A 19,368-nucleotide genomic window follows, 5' to 3' on the forward strand; every position below is an offset into this window, starting at 1 on the left:
ANAGANANAGAGAGAGAGAGAGAGAGGGAAAATAAATTAAAGAATAGGAATTAAACTAAAATGCACTTAATGCGTAATTGTCAAGAGAATGTAATTTTCGCATTAAGACGAGTAATATACGCGCGCACGATTTTAAAATTCGGAGCATTATGAGAGTTAATTTACGAAAAGCTCTCCGTCCGCGGATGGGACGGCAAAGACACGGATGAAATAAAAGGCAAGGACGCGTCCTTTTTTTCTTCAAAGTGCTTCGCTGTCGGAGCAACGACTTGGAAGAGATAAAAGTTGGACCGCCTTTTTTATACTGACAGAGACACAACTGCATTCGCACCTTTTTATCCCGGCGCATTATCCCTGTCATAATGATACGACGCGCTCTGAGACACACTTTACAACTTGCCGGTATCACAGTGGCGACTTTCTCTTTTAAACGCGAGCTTATTCAACTCGTCTGTGTCACATGCATAATGACTCTCCGCTACGTACGTAATGGCAATTGTTACCAGGTGAGGAATTATCTCAATCAGAACGTAAATATTATTTTAATTTCATTGTTTGGAAAATAACTACACATGTAGCGGGAAAAATTAGAGATGCACAGCGCGAAAGGATATTAATTATGTTTGATTTAAATTAAACGCGCGAAATGTCAAAGAATGAAGAAATTAATTAATTCTCGTTGATCGATTTTCCTCGTTTCGTTCTTACGCGTTGCTGCAAATGTGATTGTGTAGTATGACAAATAACGAATCTTGTTTTTCATTTCCGTTGCAAAGTCTCGTTTCTGTTCCGTAAGACGGAACGGCATCCCGTGTCCGGTAAATCTATCCCGGGACGCTCAAACGAAACAATGGAAAAGTGTCAAGCCGCCTTTCTTCATTTGCGAGCGTCGTCGTGAGAGCCTCGCTTCCTTCATGACGACTAACCGGCGTGCATAAATCCCGAAAGCGCAAGCATCCGGGATTCAACCGCGGAAACTGCGCCTCACCGCCGTTAGACAGAGAGCGTTTCCCTCGCGTCCTATTTTTTGCCCGCCCCTGTCATACGAATTGCGAAAGACCGTCTTACTCGCTTTCATTTATACCGAAAAGAAAATGCAAGTTCTTGCGTCCTCGACGCGCTTTTTCCCTTTGACAAGACTTGTGTGTTTGAAGCGATTACATAAAAGTGAGCGCGTGGTGAAAATCCTACTATCGCCAGATTAGATTCTACTAGCAAAGAAAATATAACGATCGTATGTTTTTTTTTCTAAACAGACAATACATTTGCTTATTTAAAAAAAAAGTCTAAATTAAATGATATTCAGATTAAAACAGCGTAGATATAAGAAAATAATTTTATTTAATATCTAGTGTACATATATTTTATAAAAATAGATTATTTAATTTAATATTTGTTATAGAAAACATATAACATTATATTCTTATTATTCTTTAAGTTTCTTTGGAAAATTAATATTTCTTTGGAAAACTTAAAGAATAATATGTGGAATAGACTTTACCAGATACAAGAATTTGTTTTCTGGCTTCTATAATATGGCTTCAGTCACATTAAAACCGTCAAAAAAAAAAAAAACATGTAACTGTTATACAACTGTTTTGTTTCAAAATTGAGCAGATTAACAACATCAACAAGTTTACATAAAATATTAAGTCTATGATTTTCTCTAATTGTAGTTTTATAATAGTAGCTCAATTATCTATACATAGTCGTTTCTCGAATTTATATTGATAATCTTTATGTACATCTTTTACAAAAGATTTACAGATTTACAACGTCATCGAATAAAAAATTTCTATAAAACATATTATATTAAAAATATAACATATAGTACATGATAAATACTTTATATAATAGATTTCCGTAAAACATTTAATTCTATGTACCCTTTCTTTGTGCACCACCAGTGTAATAAAAAATATTTGATAATTTTCTATTTATGTCCAACAACTCGCTTCAGAAAAATTTCTATGACGTTAAGACTTGAACTCGCTCTTCAACTTCGATCTTAAAATCTTTCCAGTCGTGCTCTTTGGAATTTCGTTAACAAATGCGACACCACCTGAAAAGAAAAATACATGTGATCTCTTTAAATCTTTTTATCTTTTTTCCTCGAAATCTTCTTTCCACTCTCATTTTGCACATCTCAAAAATATATATAAAAATCAAAAGAGTGAATCAACTTTAGTTTGGCAATCAAATATATACGATAAAGTAATTAGAAATTCCCCACGATGGTGTAACAGTTGCCGCAAATTAAGTTATACCTTTGAGTTCCTTGTATTCGGAGACTTTTCCTTTTATGAAGTTTTTAATGTCATCCTCGGTGGGTTTCTTATCTTTTTTCGCCACCACAAATGCTCTCGGTACTTCGCCATCTCTCGCGTGCGGAATACCAATCACTGCTGCCTCCATCACGTCCGGATGCGTCCGCAGCAGCGCTTCCAGTTCCGCCGGTGGAACCTTCGGCCAGGCGAAAATAACGGTTTAAATTAGTTAAGGAAATAAAACGAACTTTTTACCGAAAGAAACAAAGTAATAATCTCGACAGTCTTCCGACGAGGTATTTTATAGACTTAGATATAATTTATATTTATTCCTCTTGTTTTTAAAAGTAACAATAAAATCTCTAACATTATCACGAGATTAAAAATATTTTAAAACACGTCTCTTACGTATACACATTAAAGTTAATTATCAGAATCTCATATGAAAATTCAAAATGAACTCTATTCGAAGACAGAAGTACTCACCTGGAATCCTTTGACTTTGATAAGCTCTTTCATTCTGTCCGCAATGTAGAAGTCTAAATCCTCATCGAAATAAGCGAGATCGCCCGTTTTCAACCAATTATCCTCGGTTAACGTTGCCTTCGTGGAAGCGTCATCATTGAGATATCCCTTCATTACGTGAGGCCCTCTGACCAACAATTCGCCGCTTTGATGAGGTGTGCAAATGTCTTGTTGAGTCGCAATATCTACCAAACGTACTTCGCAACTCGCTATGTTCTTGCCGATACTGGAATATTTCATTTCACGTTCAATAAATGCGACCGGGGCACTCTCTGTCAGACCGTAACCTGGCGAATTATATCGCAAGAGTAATAAACACAATCGAACAACAGACACATTTTGTAATTATAATATATTGCGTTACTACAGATTCACAGCAAATAAGTCTTTTGAACGAATGCAAATGCGATTGTGTGACCGCGAGATTCAACAAGATAAAATATCCAATTTTATACGCGCATGAAAAAAAAAAAAAAAAAAAAAACTGCGAATTTGATGCGAAACACGTTACACAGGCCTTGTCATGCCCTGTTTCGCAATTTGAAATATCAAACCATCTTTGACGTGAAAACAATTTCGCTGAATAAAGCTCGTTACACGTTTGTCCGTTTCTCTATGTGGAAGCAATTTGGACAAAAATTAAATAATGGTTCCTGTCGGTTAATACCGACATTTTTTTCAAACTAACACAATGAGTCGGTCGAATTTCACGAATGCGCATCAGGTCGCAATATCAATTCAAACAGAAGTAAAATTTCATACTACGTCGTACTCGATACCACGGCAGGCTTTATTCCGAACGCGCGGCCGATTCGTCGGATCTCGTTAAAAATTGAGCACACACACACACACACACACACTACACACCGTTCGCTTCCTCGCAAAAACCCACAAAATGCAAACACCTCGCTCCTCGCCCCTGTGTCTCGATATATATTTCCGCCTACGTTTAAAAAAAAAAAAAATATATATATATATTCGAGCCTTTAGAGCTCGCGCGCGTTCCAACGCGATCCGATCCGGAAACTCGATCTGCGAAAAAAATCAATGAAATGTCTCGTTCGCTTGCGAAACAAGAGCTTCGCATTAGAGAATTTGATCTCGCGAACACCCACCTTGGCAGACCTTCGTGACGTTGGTATCAATGTTGAACTTATCGATCAATTTATCGGCGTCTGATTTGGCGAGTGGCGCGGCACCGCTCATTATTAAGTGAAGATGCTCGAGATGTTTCTTCTTCACAAGAGGAGAATTCGACAGAAATATTACGATCGGTGGTACGACGAATAGAGAAGTCGCCTGAAAAGAACGTATTGTCTTAGCATACTTATTAAATTTAATTCCGTTAAAAAAAAAGTTTTTTTCTCATACTACGTAAATCTATAAAAGCATAAATTAATCAGACGGAAGAAATATAATGTTTTTTGAGTGATATAATATATCAAAACGAAGAAAAAATCATATAGAGCGCATGCGCACTTATTGTATGTGAGTTAAAAACAAAACTATTGAATATACGAATGTATCTTTTAAATTAAAACATCCGTTATTTTTTGTACTCGAATTTGACTTCTTCTTTTATACTTTTTGCATTGATATCATATATCTTGTCAAATGAGACGTTTCGATTCTTTATTATTAGCACGTCTTAGCTGATATATTTTGTTTTAACAAAGTAGAGATATTTGCTTTATTAAATTTATATATATTATTATATATTGCACACTTTGAGAGGCGTTATTATAATTTATTTCCGTTCACACATGTAGAAATGATCGCAGTAAGAAAGAAATGTCTCATTAGCATATTCACTAGTTCGTTTTTTACTCAACAGTGTTCTACATATACTTTTACGTAATATTTTTTCTCTCTCGATACTAAAGAGCACATATTTTATTTGCACATTGCGAGCAATAATTTACCTTACTTTTTTCCATTACATTGAGAAACGTTTCTGGTACAAATTTTGGAATAGTGACTATCTTTGACCCAAAATGAAGGCGCGGATACGTCACGCTGTTCATTCCATAAATGTGGAAAAATGGTAATATTAAGGGTATTACATCTTGAAATGTGTCTGAAAAAAACGAAGTAATGCGGAAATCATATATATATATATATATATATATATATATATATATATGTATATAAGAACACTTGATAAAATTTAATAGTAGATAGTGTTGGAAGTACCTGAAGTAGGCTGAAAAAAATTTAAAGTACTGGAATGAGTCATTACTATATTGGATATTAGATTGCGATGTGTCAACATCACACCCTTTGGTAATCCTGTTGTACCGCTTGAAAATGGTAAAACCACTATATCGTCACAGGTCGCGTCTAACTTTACAGGCGATAGTGATTTACCTCGCGTTATGAGATCCTGTCAACATTTTCACATAATCTTATTCCTTCACGTATCAAATTGTTTCCGCTTATTTTCGGCTTGCTGTAATTCATAATTGCATTTAAAAAAAAACTGTCAGCATATACTAACGTCAAAAGGTATCGAACCTTCTGGAATAGGACCAGTCTTGTCGTCAATCACTATAAAGGGCGTTCCGGGTGGAAGACAAGCTTTCGTCGCAGCGAGTGCGGTGGGTGCAATCACGGTCGAGGTGATAACCGCTTTTACATTGGCTTTCAACATCTGCCTCGATATTTCCTCTGAAAATTTTCATCAGTGTTTGTAAGTAAAAATAAATAATACACATTTAACATATTTTTCCGCTTATCGCTCTACAACATAAAACAATTTTCTTACCGGCTGTAAACACAGGATTCATAGTCGTGGCGATAAATCCTCCTGATGAACTGCCAAGTAAGCCTAAAATTGCATCTGGCAAATTAGGTGCTATAATCGCTATCACGTCATTTGTTTTAAGCCCTATGTTTCGTAAACTTCTGCCGATATAACTTGTCGCGTCTTTGGCTTGCGCGTACGTGTACTTTTTGCCATTTACGCCACATTCCTATACAAGCAAAAAGAAAACAAATGTTTTATCAAACCGATAACCTTTTGTTAAGTCTAGTTTTGTCATACCTGTTTACATAAAATATTATATATTTAAGAGTTTTCTTTATATAACATGATTACTCTAAGACAATATAGATGACTTAAATAATAAAATTATTTTTATAAGAAATATCAGAAATGATCTACTTTTAGAATTTACTTATTTTGCATAACGATATTCATTGAATTATCGGAATTACCAAGGCGATATGATTTGGATAATTCTCGCTGTTGCTCCAAACAAACTCGTGTAACAAGGTTTCCGGATAGGTAACATCAGGAAACGGAGATATAATAATCTTCTCGCCATTTGGTCCCGTTTTAATCCTGTTTTGCGGTATCGTTGATGCACATCTTAATGTGGAAGCGAGCGTTTTTTTTCCAGCATCCAGAAGTCGACTCAGGTTTTGAATGTTGCGTAATGCGTACGTCGCCATACTTGAGCACCCAATAGCACCTTTAATTTATAGACGATCAATTGAACGGATTAACGTCTGTAAGTGTAGTAAACATTTTTATATTTAGAAAGTTTTACATTTTTACATTGTGTATAAGAAAACGCAAATAACAAATATATTCTAAATAAATATCAAATTCGAAAAAATTTTGACAGAATCAGCCGTGGATGTTCAATACGTAACATTTATTTATTTAATTTCAAATAGTGACATCGATTTCTTATATTCGTGTTCTGAAATTGACACATGTGTGCTATAAATTAGACATCGGTGTCAAGAGCGCATCCAGTGATTGCAGCACATGAGTTGCTACGACCAGTTCAGTAAAACGCTGATATAAAGCTGATTCATTCTAAGAGAATCAATAAATAATTATCGTCGTCGCACAATTGAGACTTTAATCAGTAAGTCAATACAAGTCGTTCAAAGTTCGTGAAACGTAAATTTATCAGCAAATAAAATATCTACGTATCAGATAGAAATGTCAGTTATTATATTTTTATTAATTATTACTTATTTATTAATATTTACCGCGTTAATCTTGACGTAGTTGTTTTTCAAAAATTTTTTTTCTTACTATTTAAGATTAAAATTTTTTTAATATTCCAAATGTGCCTGGTAATGTTGTCTGTTATTTTGTTTATATATTTCTGATATTCTAAATTATCATAATTTATACATGACTAAGAAACGTGTATTGTATATTTTTTCGTTTTCTACTCATTGTTTCATATGATATTAAACTACAAAAAAAAAAAAATACTATCAATTTTATATTGCGATACATGCTATGCGAGTTCTTTGTATTGTACGTGTTTTTGATCTTGATCATTTTCATCTGTGTCACAAATGTAACTTATATTATGACGTTTACATTGTATGTAAAAAGTATCTGTCAGAGTTTTTGATACATTCATGCTTTTCTAATTCTTCACATGCAGTTCAAACTAAAACCGGTTTTACTAATATACTAAACTATTCACGCGCGCGTAGCTGCCTTTTCGTTCCTCTTGTCGGTCCAAAAATATCGCTCGTCTAATTCCGTCATCAGTTGTTGTCAGTTGTTAGATTTGGTATATTTGTATTTTTAACATTGTCACACACACACTGTTTTGCGTGTTCCGTATCGATAAACTTGGATCAATGTGAACTCTGTATTAACGAACGAGTTGTGATCTTCCCAGTTTCTTTTCGATTTTATCGTTAGAAAAAACATTTTGAATACAGACAGATCAATTGATGCAAAATAATATATATTATAGTTAACTTTACCGCTCGCTTGTTTATTTCTTTATAAATCGTAGATTCGCGATTGGTCTTTGATGATATCACGGCGCTATTTTATAACACTCACAGATATGCTTGGCCTTGGAGTTTTGATAGAAAATGCAATGTCGTAGAATGTGTCAGATTGCAATTCTCTCGAATTTACACTTCCGCGCATAAACTTTTGTCGTTGCAAGAAACACTCGCGGTATTCGATTCGAGAGAACACTCGCTGCGCCGTCAATCGGATTACTTACTGTCTGATCGAACTTTCAAACGTCCGTATCCATGCTTGCGTGGTTGATGTCACAAGCAGACTAGTAGTGTTTCTCAACAAACCGCTTAACTTTAACCAAGATATCGTTTCTCGACTCCCTACCATGAAGATATTGTCTCGTGACTCCCCACCATCGGTATAAGGGCAATGCCGGGAATGCGTATGAAAGTCAGCGAACAGACATGACCTTGAAGAAAAAAGAGACAAATTGAAAGCACTTAATGTTTATCAATCTGTTTTTTCAATTTATTATAATTTTTTTGTTTTAATATTAAAAAATAATACCGTTTGCGTCGTCGTTCTTTTAAAAAAGAAAAAAATTGATTTGCCCACGTCATAAACAATTGAACATATGGAAATAATAAATCATTCGTTTACTGTGTATATAGATCTTAACACGAACAGTTAAAAACGGATATGTTTCCTATATGAAGTTCAAATCATGAGTTTTTTGTACGATATATTAAATTTATTATTAAATCTTGTAAAATTCCTTGCAAATTTTGTTTTACTTAGATGAGTGAAATCGTTACCTCAATGGGTAACGAGAAAACTTACATACATCCAGATGCAAGTTCATTATAACGTTCACCGTGTTACCTTGGTTCGGTAAGATGAAAAGGAACATTACATAAGTTTCTCTTTTACAATTGCTGCTTTTCCTGCTGATTCGAATTATTGAAGGTTATATGTATGTATAAGATTTATTTATTCTTATATGATCAAAACTTATTATCAATTTTATCAATTTTTAGACAACTATATAATATTGTTATTTATGTTTCATTATGATTACAAAAGTCACTTGTTGATTTAACGATGCTACATACTAAGAAAAAAATTAGCTACTATTTTATTTATATATCACACCTGATGTTTCTTCGTTTTGGTTTTATTAACTTCGCGCTTTTAGTTAATTGAGTTAAGTCTCAAGTTGTGTATCGTGTATAAAAAAAAGTGATAAGATACTATCTTCAACATGCGCGCAGTATCACTGTTCCACGATAAAAAATAATTAAAACACATCATCAACTATCACTTAGTTAACGATCTAAAACGTTATTACGCATTTTATGCAGTCATTAATATTTATCATAATTAAATAAATAGCTTAAAAGTCTTTTTTTTTTTTTTTTAACATCATAAATGACATAAAATTCACATATGTAAAGCACTTTTGAGAATAAAAAAAGTTATTTTGCACAAAATTATTATTACATTAAGTGTAAAATGTGTCAGTAATTTTTAGTCAAAGATTATAAAACAGCAGAGTCATCACATCAAGAGGCAGTACGCACAAGGTTCACACATAGGGAAATGTGTGTTGTAATATAAGCCAGTTATTATCTATTGTGTCGGCGACACTGCACATTGGCGGACACATAATTACTCGTTCCACGAATGATTACTCTAGATTATACAATCTAATAGAGAAGATATTGAGGGGAGTATTATCCACGGAAGCTATATTATCGCATCTTTTCCTTCCTTTATTTTTTACAATGTTTGATTTATCAAGTTTTTGGTGTGACATATTTAATACAATTAATTTAGACTTATAAATGTTTTTTACGCACCTACAGAGATCTATATTGTAAAATATTTAAAATTCGTTTATACACTAATGTCTTATACTTTGCAATAACATATAATTAATGTATAAATAATAGTGTGTAATATGTATAAATATAAATATTATATTTTACAACATAATGTGACGAGGCACATATAAGATTTCAGTTGGCGCGTCGCTCTTTTATATTATATCGGATCTTTAAATGAAACAGTTTTTTTAGAGATAAAGTTTGAGAGTATTTAGAATTACGTATAAAATAGAGTTTGTTAAAAAAATAAAAGTTTAGATTGAAAGGTTTTGTGTGTTATTTTATTTAGAGAAAGAGAAAGAAAATATATACGACTGGCGCGTGTTACGATTTATGTGTGATTTTATTTCCAATGAAATTAAAATTGAACGAAGAGGCGCGAAACAGTCACATTTTTTAGTTTCTTGCCGCTTAGCGTTGTATTTAACATGTATAACAAGAGACGCACTGCTTATCGCAATAGATCGAGGCTATAAAAATGTACTTTTTTTTTTTACGTGATAAAAATAATTAATGAGCTTTACATATACTGTAATAATTTAGACATGTGTAATTGTGCAAGACGGCTTAACTGCAAATTTTATTTTTATGTATACCTTATTTTTATAAAGTTTCGCAATTTCTGCGCATTGGACACATCGAGCCCGATGAAGCTCGAATGCGTCGGCGCGTCTTCATTGACGCCGACGCCGATGACGCTTGCCGAAGCAGGATCGTCTCACGGAGAACGTCTAACGGTATCAAAAGATACAAAACGTGATCGAAAAATTTATTTCTAATTAAAGTACGCCATTTAATTTATACATATATTTTTTTACATACTAATTTGAATTTGTGTTAATAAAGTTATTTTAAATTACGTATTTTATAGTAGTTTAAAAAAGCTATTCTTAAATCAATCTATACACAGACAACACACAAAACAAATTACATTGCTATATGCATATTAAATATATATCTATATAAAACAATGTTAAAATATATATTCAGACAAATTTTTAACTTTAAATATTGTTTTTGCCTACATATCTTGCAAAACATCGCTCCGTGTGTTTCAAATAACATCTCAATATAATCCTTCACCGATAATATCAAAAGTATTTATCTACAACAACTTTCGCGAAGAGAGAAACTGATTTTACGTCAACTTACACCAATTAGGCTTTACTTGTCCGTTTGCCTAGAATAAAGACCACCCTCATACATACCTGAAACCTGCGCCCAAAGGCGACGGCCATGTCGACGTGGACCCTGCAGTGCTCACCCGTTGCAACCCACGTACACCCTCGGCTGGCAACTATTCACACGAAAAAGACACCCTCTTTCTGTACGATAGGGAAGGATCGTCTCGAAGCAGATAATCATCGCACCGGATCACTCACGCACGGAGCATTTGGGCTATGAATGAAGACCCAACCTTTTCACCTCGAGGTAATTATTGTGTATTCATAGTTTGTGTATTTTTTTTTTTTTTTTCTGCATCACCGGGTTCGATGTGTCCGCAAGATTCATTGAGCGAATTCAGTGCTGCTTCAATCGGAAAATCTCATCCTATCATGTAAACAAGCGAGCGACGAATGAAAAATAATTAAGAAAATATTAACGTTCGCGCGAATGACAACGTTCTCATTGATTTGTATCACACTTATGTCACTTTGTGTTCGAAGAAAAGCATCCCTCGCCTGTACATGTTGTTACGAAGTGTGTAAGGTTGGTATCTCGTACGTCACTTTGACGTCTGCCATTTATACGGTCGATCCGTAATGCGTCTCTAATTAAAACATGTCATAACGTCTTAAAAGCACAAAAGACAAATCGATGACTCCTACCTGTTTGATTTTTTATTTCTCAAAATCAGTTTGTAATATAAAAAGAAACAAAAAAAAAACCACGCTTGAGCGATGATAAAATGTGTAACGTTACGTTATCGTATCAGGTTTTGGCTGTGTTGCTTTTATCTGTGATTCCATGGCCGGGACCAAGTGTTTTTAAAATATCATGCCCCCGCGACCGAGCGTCCGTGGTGAGAAGGATAGTTCACAAGGTAAGAAAAAGAAAACAATCCATATAAATATATGTAGTAGAAGTAAGAGTGATATATATGTAATGAGATTTCGAGATTCCCCCGTTTTTACACCGGATTTCAGAGATGGATACCAATACTGAAGAAGTATCAAGTAGAATTGCCTTTGGAATGTCCGTTCCACGAGAGTCGGGATATTTTTCGTCCGCAACAAAAGGCGAAGCATCAGCACAGGCCGTCGCAATGGACCTGCGGCCTCTGCGGCAAGTCTTTTTACGCGGAGAAACATCTAGATGCTCACTTCGATAACAGACACAAAAGCAATGTTAATACGGTAAATCAATCTTTGAAAGTTCAAAGATTTTTTTTTTTTTACTTTGGAAACATTGTCGTTCGCAACAGATCCGCCTTAAAACTTCGCCGTTTAGTTTTTCGATTCGCAGAAAAAAAAGACGATCAATTTGAATCTTCTAATAAATTATGAACAAGATGTGATTTTTTGGCGCGCGACGCTCCGATCGCTCGTTTAAACACGTAAAAAGTCAAGGTCTTGTACAAGGCGGACATTTGAGAAGTAAGATGACTTTTTCTAAAAAACAAAAACATGATGCGAATCTTCTTGATGATAATAACCAAAAACATGATGGCCTTGTTCAGATCTGAATAACACAAAAACATATAAGAAAATATATTTTGAAGAAGAATTCACTTCGGAGACAGAGTCGGAATGCAACAACAAGATTTACATTGCTAAATACTCTCGTCCTTTTGTTTCGCTGGCCGTTTAAAATTTTTTTGTCTTGTTTTACAGACAGCTAGCGCAATCTCCGAACGTAGCTTTTATTTTGACGAATTATTGTAAATATCACTAGAGCGAGCCGAAGATTTATTGGAAGAATGTGTATGAAAAATCTTGAAATGCAAGATTGACACACACGCGCGCGCGCACACACACACACATACACACATATATATCTTTTTACGTGTCAGGCGGAGGACGCGGTTTGCCTGGCAGATTACTGCGATATCATGCGCTGCGATGTGCTCGGCAACCGCGACTTCGAGAATTCGGTGGACGAGGATGGCGGTCATCTTAACACCGATATCCAGGTGTGGCGTGAGAACACCGAACAGCAGAAGCAGCATCATCAACGCAGCACTTCCGTCGTGCCGTGCGAGTCGCGGGGCCTCGCCAGGATGTATCCTGTGGACAAGTCGTGCGCCATCGCCGGCGGCGGCGCGGTGACGAATCTGCAGCGTTACTGCCGTCGCGACGATCAGCACGACGACAACAGTGATATGCACAATCACAGAGTAGCGAGATCGTTCTATCACAACGAGATCGCTGAACCGGATACGAAGAGCAACGCTTGCGAAGAGGAAGAGGACGAGGAGGACGAAGACGACGAGGAGGATAACGACGAGAATTTGGTGGAGGCGGCGTTGCCCGCCGTCGAGAAGAAACAGAGACGACGAGGATTCCATCTGAGAAAGCTCAAATCCAGTTGCAAGCCGGAGGAGCTGCAGAAGCTGAAGACTCAGTGTGAAGTGAGTTTCAGCGAGTCCGTAAAGTTAACAACCCACACAGAACAAAAACTCCATTAGACAGTCTATTAGACAGTCGACAGCTCTATATATCGACATCTAATAGATGTCTAACGGATGTCTGTGTGGGAAGCGCGCTAAAATGTGGCTACTATCTCGTTAAAACTAAAACTTTGTTCTGTATGCGAACTATTTTTTAGGTTTTCTAACGATATTATCATCATCATCATGCACAAGCACGTATCATAGATTAGCTATGCAACACGTTAACGATAGTGTGACATTGTGTCTATTTTTTATCTATCCGATGATTTTTTACACAAAGCTAGCTCTCGAGTCAAACGTCAACGATAAAACCCTTAATATCCAGAAATATCATTATGCATGCTGATTTATACGTTTTCATATTCGAGTTCGAAAAACGAGTTCGTAACTATCACATTGTCACGCGATTGTCAACAGATACTCGTGCGCGATTGCATCGCGGGACTGCTCGCCAATCTATCTGTTCGGGATTTCCAAGAGATCGAAGGTATTATTACGCGATTACATATGTGCGCATACACGCGGTTGCGTTAACGTTCTCTATCTATTATCTCTATCGCAATTGCGTGCCCGCAGGAGAACTGAATCGCGCGATCTGCTGGTATCTCAGCTGCGACAAATACTGGGAAGACACGAAGAGGCCGCAGCGCCACACCCCCTGGTACCTGCTGACCATCTTCATGCTGTTGCTGTTCTCGTCGATCTACGCGTGTTATTACATTATTTGGGTCTGCTTCAAGTACGTGAAAAAAAACATTGTCGCAAACCAAAGCTAACGATACTATGCATTAAAAAATACTACGTATTTAAATTAAAAGTTTAAAAAAAAAAAAAAAACAAACAAACCTTTTTGAGTAAAAAAAAAAATTAAGTACTGAAAAGTACTGAATTCTCAGCACCGCGGACGAAGACAAGCCGGACGGTGCCGGAAGCGTGGATTACAACGGGAGCACAGATCGCTCGAGTACTTCTCCGTTGCACGACCCGAGTGTTCACAGTGAGGGCAGATTGGAGAGACGGAAGGGCGATCACGGGGATGAAAACCTGCCTCTCACGAGCGATGACATGCCCGATCACTATATCTACGTCTCGTATCCGCCCGAGCTAAAGCGGCGACTTCTGGAGAGGTAAATCGAGCCGCGCGCGAAACTTGTGCCCGAGAGAACGCGTCGCAATCGCATACAGTGATTCTTCTGCTTACAGCTGCTACAACAGAACCACTCGTCTGTAAACGGACGAGCCGGTTCAGGAAATACACACACAAATGCGATAACAAGATTCTCGGGCTCAGCACAAAAGGAAGGCACTCGGAGCTGAATACCCTCACTTTCTCATTTTTCTCGTTATCCTCGTGTTTTATATACCGAATGTGAATAAACTGCATAGATACGAAGTCAATACAATTACTCTCTCGTCTCGTTTCTCTATCTGTTTATAAAACCGTTTTTTTTTTCTCGGCGAAACGATTGTGTGAATTTTTGCCGACAGACAAGATTCAATGAGATACACTTTTTTTTAGCAAAGATGTATGTTTATGTAAATGATATTATCGCCTATAATGTGATTGGACTTCGATCTTTGATTTTATCTTTGATTCGATTTTTATTCCTGACAAGCTAACAGAGTTAAAGCGTTTTGCGTGTAGAAGTTGGATTTCAGAGTGTTTTAGGGAGGTATTTAGCGATTTTCTTTTCTTGTTGTACACACTACGTATTACCACAAGACATTATCATGATGTTAATAATGAGTATTTCACACACACATACTCCGAACGTTTTTTTTTTTTTTTTACTAAAATAGTTTATTTAACAGAATAATTTCTTTCACTTATGTACATAGATAATATTATGTAGATACAGAAGTATATTATGTGTTAAATATTTTCTAGAATTTTTTTTAGTAATCTCAGTATTAAAAAATAGTTAAATTGCGCGCGGATAAATCGGAAAGAAAAATACTTTTGACTTTTGTATAATAACGACTAGAAGGTAAAACTGATTAAAGCGATCGAGACTAAAACCAATACGTCATCTTCATGGATCCGTCGGATGCGCGTTGAGTATCCATTATGCTAGACTGACGTACCAAACGGCGAACACTCGCCGTGGTCGGCCGTTGCTGCTCCTCCAAAAGTGACGAGCGGATCGGACTCTCTGGTACTTCGTGCATTTCGACAACTTCGTTGTCTCGTACCGATAAGTCTTCGTAAGAAGCTGCGATCGAAGACGGTCTAAAGAAAACCAAAATTTTAATTTAAAGTTTTTCGGTAAAAACGAAAAATTAAAAAATTTTGTAAAGAAATATAATTTAAAAACATTATCAAAACGTTTCGATACTTTATTTCATAATAATTATTTCTGCAACTTAACATATGCGTCTCATATGTTAAAAAGAAAATTTCAAAATTTTCATAAACGATAAATCGCGAAACAAAAAAGCTTTCAAATGCTTCGACGACGAAATAATTTTGCTGTCAATGCGTACTTGGTCGGCACACAGCGAACGCAATCGGCACACGTCCAATCTTGTCCAAACAATTCGCCTTCTTCAACCGTCTGCGGCAAACGATGATGAAGTGTCTCCGGCAATCGCAACCCGGACAAGCCACCAATTACCGAGATCGCGCCCAAGATGACCAAAGGCAGCACGAGATTCTCTTTTCCCTAAAAACCATCGTTCGCATTATCGTTGTTTGCTCCAGTTTAAATATTCACTTCGCTGTTCGATCGTTTTAGCGCGAATATTTTCGCGATCATTATCAAAATACAAACAAACAGTTCAGACTCACGAGATACGTCACGAAGGGTATAATGATGAGACCGAGGCCGCTTACGTACGCGGAGAAACCGATAGCAATTCCGCGAAGTTGTGTGGGGTAAAGTTCCCCAGCGAAGGGATAAATAATTAAAAAGGAGGCTGATATCGCGGACTTCGATATCAGAAACAGTATCAAGGTCTCCAGAACAGCATCTTGAATTAAAAACGTTTATCAAAGATTAAGATTGAAAAGGATTGTTTTCTCTTTCAGTTATTATCTCTTCGTGTATATTAACTAACTCAGTTACTGCTCTCAAGCAATATTGGCACTTTACGCAACTCACTGGTTGTCTTGCTACTCTCGTTAATTAATCAAGCCATTAACTAATTGACCAGCGGCGCGTACCGGACGACAACAGCACCGTGGCGATGCACGACACTCCGGCCACAACCATGCACAAACAGAGCGGCCATCGGCGGCCCCATCGATCCATTACAACCCAACAAGCCATGTAACTAGGAATCTCGGCGAGCGAGGAAAACAGGAAACTCAAATGTTCTTCACTTCCTAGAGCCGGTCCGTAATAAGAAAGACCGACGTACACCATATTGTTGGCGAACCTGATCGTAAACAAAATTTACGTATTATGAAAAAAAAAAAAAAAAACAAAATCAATCAAGTTGAGTCAGATATTTGCAAGCAACATGTCGGTAGAAATTTGCTGATTATAAAACTTAAATTTACGATAAAAGTTCGTACATCTCCGTCGCATTATATCGTACAAAAGATAAAAAAACGTTCGGTGTAATTGATACAACTGATAATACTTTGTGTTTACCAGTTCAACGTAATCAAGCACGTCTTGAGACGCATGTTCGGTGTTTTAAAAAGCGCAAGGACACCAGGACCGGATCGCAATCTTTCTTCTTCGCTCTTTGATCTCGTCATCATCATGCGCTGACGAAGTTTCTGTGTAAAAGAAGTCGGAAGTTCCTTGCCGTTCACTTGAGCTAGGGTCTCGAGAATTTTATTCGCCTCAATTAGACGGCCTTTTGCTAACAACCATCGTGGCGATTCCGGCAAGTACCTACAAACACAATTGCCGACACACACGTTTGTTTTTTGCACGTTTGTGTACGTATTTTGTATTAGAACAACTTGAAATTTCAAAACATCTTGTTATGTCACAAGATATGTCACACACATGTCCTACGTACAGATGTATATGTGTTTCAAAACAGTTCACACTCACCACCAATAAAAGAAATAAATGAGAAAAGGCGCGCTTGTGGTTAGGGCGAGAGTTCGCCAATCGCGTATTAAATAGGTGACGCCTGCTAGCATGCAAAGACCCATAGTGTAAAAGGAACATGTCATAACCGTGACGAACGAGCGATAATTGGGGCCTACCAGTTCCAAAGCTATAAAAATTAAGAGAGTTAACAATAAAAAAAAATTCTGCCGACAAACACATGTGTAACAGAAATCTCTCGCGAGCTAAAATAAAAAAAACCTTATTTTTGTATTAACGCAATAATTTTTTTAACAAAATACCAGAGTGCAAGTGTATTTTAAATAAAATAAAAACTGCTCACAGATAATAAAAGGTATTTGATAAATTGCCGGTATCGTCAAGCCGACGATGAAGCGCGTGGAGGCCCAACTCCAAAAGCTGTTCGTCAATGATGTCAGGAAACTGCCGGTTATTAATGTCGCTAGACATGTAAAGAAGGATAACCTTCGGCCGATTCTATGCGAAAAAGAAGTCGGGCTTATAAATCTTTTAATTAAACGCGAAAGAAAGATTAACTTTTGACATATCGATTTTACATACATAATATAATGATTCGAAATAAATTGAAAATAATCTCTCAAATGGAAACAATTAAAATTTCACTGGGAAATGAACTGACAATATCGCTGATTAGCAGTGAAAGTTATCAATAATATAAGTATAAAAAAAAACACATCTAAAAAATAATAAAATGTCGATCTAATTTACCTGTCGTTCAATGTACCGAAAAGATACACTCCTATGGGACCTCCTGTGTTAAGGGCCACCAGGCCGATAGTTGGATAAATCGAGCGATCGCACACGAGATCGAACTGTAACATACATGGAGGAGCCGCGCGAGAGCTATTAATAAAATTCAAATTCCGCATAAAACATATTGTTTCGTGATTTCGCATTCATGACACACGTACGTCGATAACGACGGACGACCTCACTTCCGAGGTATCGTACTCCCAGCCATGGTCGCAAGGGACGACAGACCAAGACGCGTTGGACTCGGGCGGATACGTCGTCACGACGGAGAAATTTTCTATCGTCGTCGTCGTCCAGTCGACGTCGTATCGCGTGCATTGGCTGTACGTCTCGTTGTCATTCTGCATTCACATTACATGTTTTAGCGCCATGCATAATGTCGCCATAAATAATGCATTCGCTACGCTTCTACGAGCTGCAAGGCGGGGATCGATCCTAACGAATATACGTCCGATCGCTTGAAACAGGTTTTTTATACTCGTTAACCGAGCGGATAATTAACATGTTATATAAAATCGCGCGTGTACTATATAATTTTCGCGAGATTTTTACAAGTGACTACAAGTCTTTACAAATACAAGCAGATTTTACGAGTAACTAGATAATTTGAGTTGCAAATAGCGCGCGCGTGTGACGCATGTATACGGAGAAGAAAACTAATCCTGAAGAGAGATAAGATAGCATTCAATTAAGAAGATTGATGCGCGCTAGTAAAACAGCAACTCTTACCAGATTTTAGCGCTAAAAATGTACAGGTAATTAAATATTGATTAACGAGCCAAAGATGAAAAAAAAAACAAAAAAACGAGAAGTAATATATTGATATGAATCGAAACATGTATCGATATACATATGTTAGCGACTCGCTGAATCTACGCAAAAAGCACCAACGTGTGTTTTCTCGCATGTTATCGACCGCACCTGACTCGCAGGAATAGCAAGACGCCTTCTGCGATCGGCGTCCAGATTCTCCAGACCCGGCACCTTGCACCAATGTGGCGGTGTGTCCGCCATGAATAGCTGATTGAAAGCACAAAAACCGCAGGGCAGACACGCCGGCAGACAAACCAACCACAGCAGCTGCTTCTGATAACGACCGAACTCGCCGACGATCGGCAGAAGATCGTCGAGATCAAAAGACCCTTCCTGCGTTTACGATACTAAACTAATAGCGCTTCTGCGACACCGTAGAAAGTATCCCGCACTGTTTTCTATTTTTTTTTTTTCTATTTACAATTTTTATAGTTATACTTATTGTTTATATTTGGCATGTCTTATAAGTTAAAACGAAATCAAAGTAAAAAAATTGACGAGAGGAGACAACGCGATCTTTTTTAATTGCGCTTTCACGAATATATGAATAATCGCCAATCGAACGATCAGAAAATCTTAAATAAAGTATTATCTTAATACTTACGTCATCATCTGCAACATTATCGTTTCGCGTCGAGCCGTTATCATCTTGCCGCTCCATTTCGGTGAACTTTCCCGACCTCGTTCCCCACGTTCACCAGAATCCAGATGATACCTTACAAAG

General features: G+C 36.9%; 3 protein-coding genes across 11 annotated transcripts; 1 reads left to right on the top strand and 2 right to left on the bottom strand.

Annotated features, from left to right (window-relative positions):
* Positions 1-1,421: 1,421 nt before the first annotated feature.
* Positions 1,422-7,894, bottom strand: LOC109852625 (4-coumarate--CoA ligase 1-like). 5 transcript variants are annotated; one of them, XM_020423946.1, is made up of 10 exons: positions 7,790-7,894; positions 6,009-6,265; positions 5,557-5,764; positions 5,290-5,459; positions 4,986-5,175; positions 4,715-4,869; positions 3,908-4,091; positions 2,754-3,079; positions 2,268-2,463; positions 1,422-2,062 (listed from the first exon to the last, which is right to left on the bottom strand). In XM_020423946.1, exons 2-10 carry the CDS (start codon positions 6,243-6,245, stop codon positions 1,977-1,979), a joined length of 1,752 nt encoding a protein of 583 aa, XP_020279535.1. In that variant the 5' UTR covers positions 6,246-6,265; positions 7,790-7,894; the 3' UTR covers positions 1,422-1,976. The 5 variants fall into 5 exon arrangements, with proteins under 5 accessions (XP_020279535.1, XP_020279538.1, XP_020279536.1 ...); XM_020423949.1 differs by having other exon boundaries at positions 6,009-6,302; positions 7,790-7,891; XM_020423947.1 differs by having other exon boundaries at positions 7,621-7,868.
* A 2,705-nt stretch (positions 7,895-10,599) lies between these two features.
* Positions 10,600-14,694, top strand: LOC109852626. 3 transcript variants are annotated; one of them, XM_020423952.1, is made up of 8 exons: positions 10,604-10,844; positions 11,350-11,457; positions 11,561-11,770; positions 12,427-12,984; positions 13,444-13,513; positions 13,603-13,765; positions 13,923-14,153; positions 14,230-14,694. In XM_020423952.1, the coding sequence occupies exons 1-8, from the start codon at positions 10,818-10,820 to the stop codon at positions 14,255-14,257; spliced, it is 1,395 nt and encodes a 464-aa protein (XP_020279541.1). In that variant the 5' UTR covers positions 10,604-10,817; the 3' UTR covers positions 14,258-14,694. The 3 variants fall into 3 exon arrangements, with proteins under 3 accessions (XP_020279542.1, XP_020279541.1, XP_020279540.1); XM_020423951.1 differs by having other exon boundaries at positions 14,212-14,692; XM_020423953.1 differs by lacking the exon at positions 14,230-14,694 and having other exon boundaries at positions 10,600-10,844; positions 13,899-13,988.
* Positions 14,695-14,886: 192 nt separating this feature from the next.
* On the bottom strand, positions 14,887-19,331 carry LOC109852654 (carcinine transporter). Of its 3 annotated transcripts, XM_020424012.1 has the most exons (11): positions 19,249-19,328; positions 18,753-18,977; positions 17,990-18,172; positions 17,787-17,890; positions 17,380-17,534; positions 17,037-17,205; positions 16,623-16,871; positions 16,190-16,404; positions 15,815-15,996; positions 15,511-15,689; positions 14,887-15,256 (listed from the first exon to the last, which is right to left on the bottom strand). In XM_020424012.1, exons 1-11 carry the CDS (start codon positions 19,303-19,305, stop codon positions 15,040-15,042), a joined length of 1,935 nt encoding a protein of 644 aa, XP_020279601.1. In that variant the 5' UTR covers positions 19,306-19,328; the 3' UTR covers positions 14,887-15,039. The 3 variants fall into 3 exon arrangements, with proteins under 3 accessions (XP_020279601.1, XP_020279602.1, XP_020279603.1); XM_020424013.1 differs by lacking the exon at positions 18,753-18,977 and having other exon boundaries at positions 19,249-19,331; XM_020424014.1 differs by lacking the exons at positions 17,037-17,205; positions 17,380-17,534.
* Positions 19,332-19,368: the final 37 nt, after the last annotated feature.

Source organism: Pseudomyrmex gracilis, unplaced genomic scaffold (genome assembly GCF_002006095.1).
Source record: "Pseudomyrmex gracilis isolate BER0280 unplaced genomic scaffold, ASM200609v1 scaffold_32, whole genome shotgun sequence".
In the NCBI taxonomy this organism is placed as follows: domain Eukaryota; kingdom Metazoa; phylum Arthropoda; class Insecta; order Hymenoptera; family Formicidae; genus Pseudomyrmex; species Pseudomyrmex gracilis.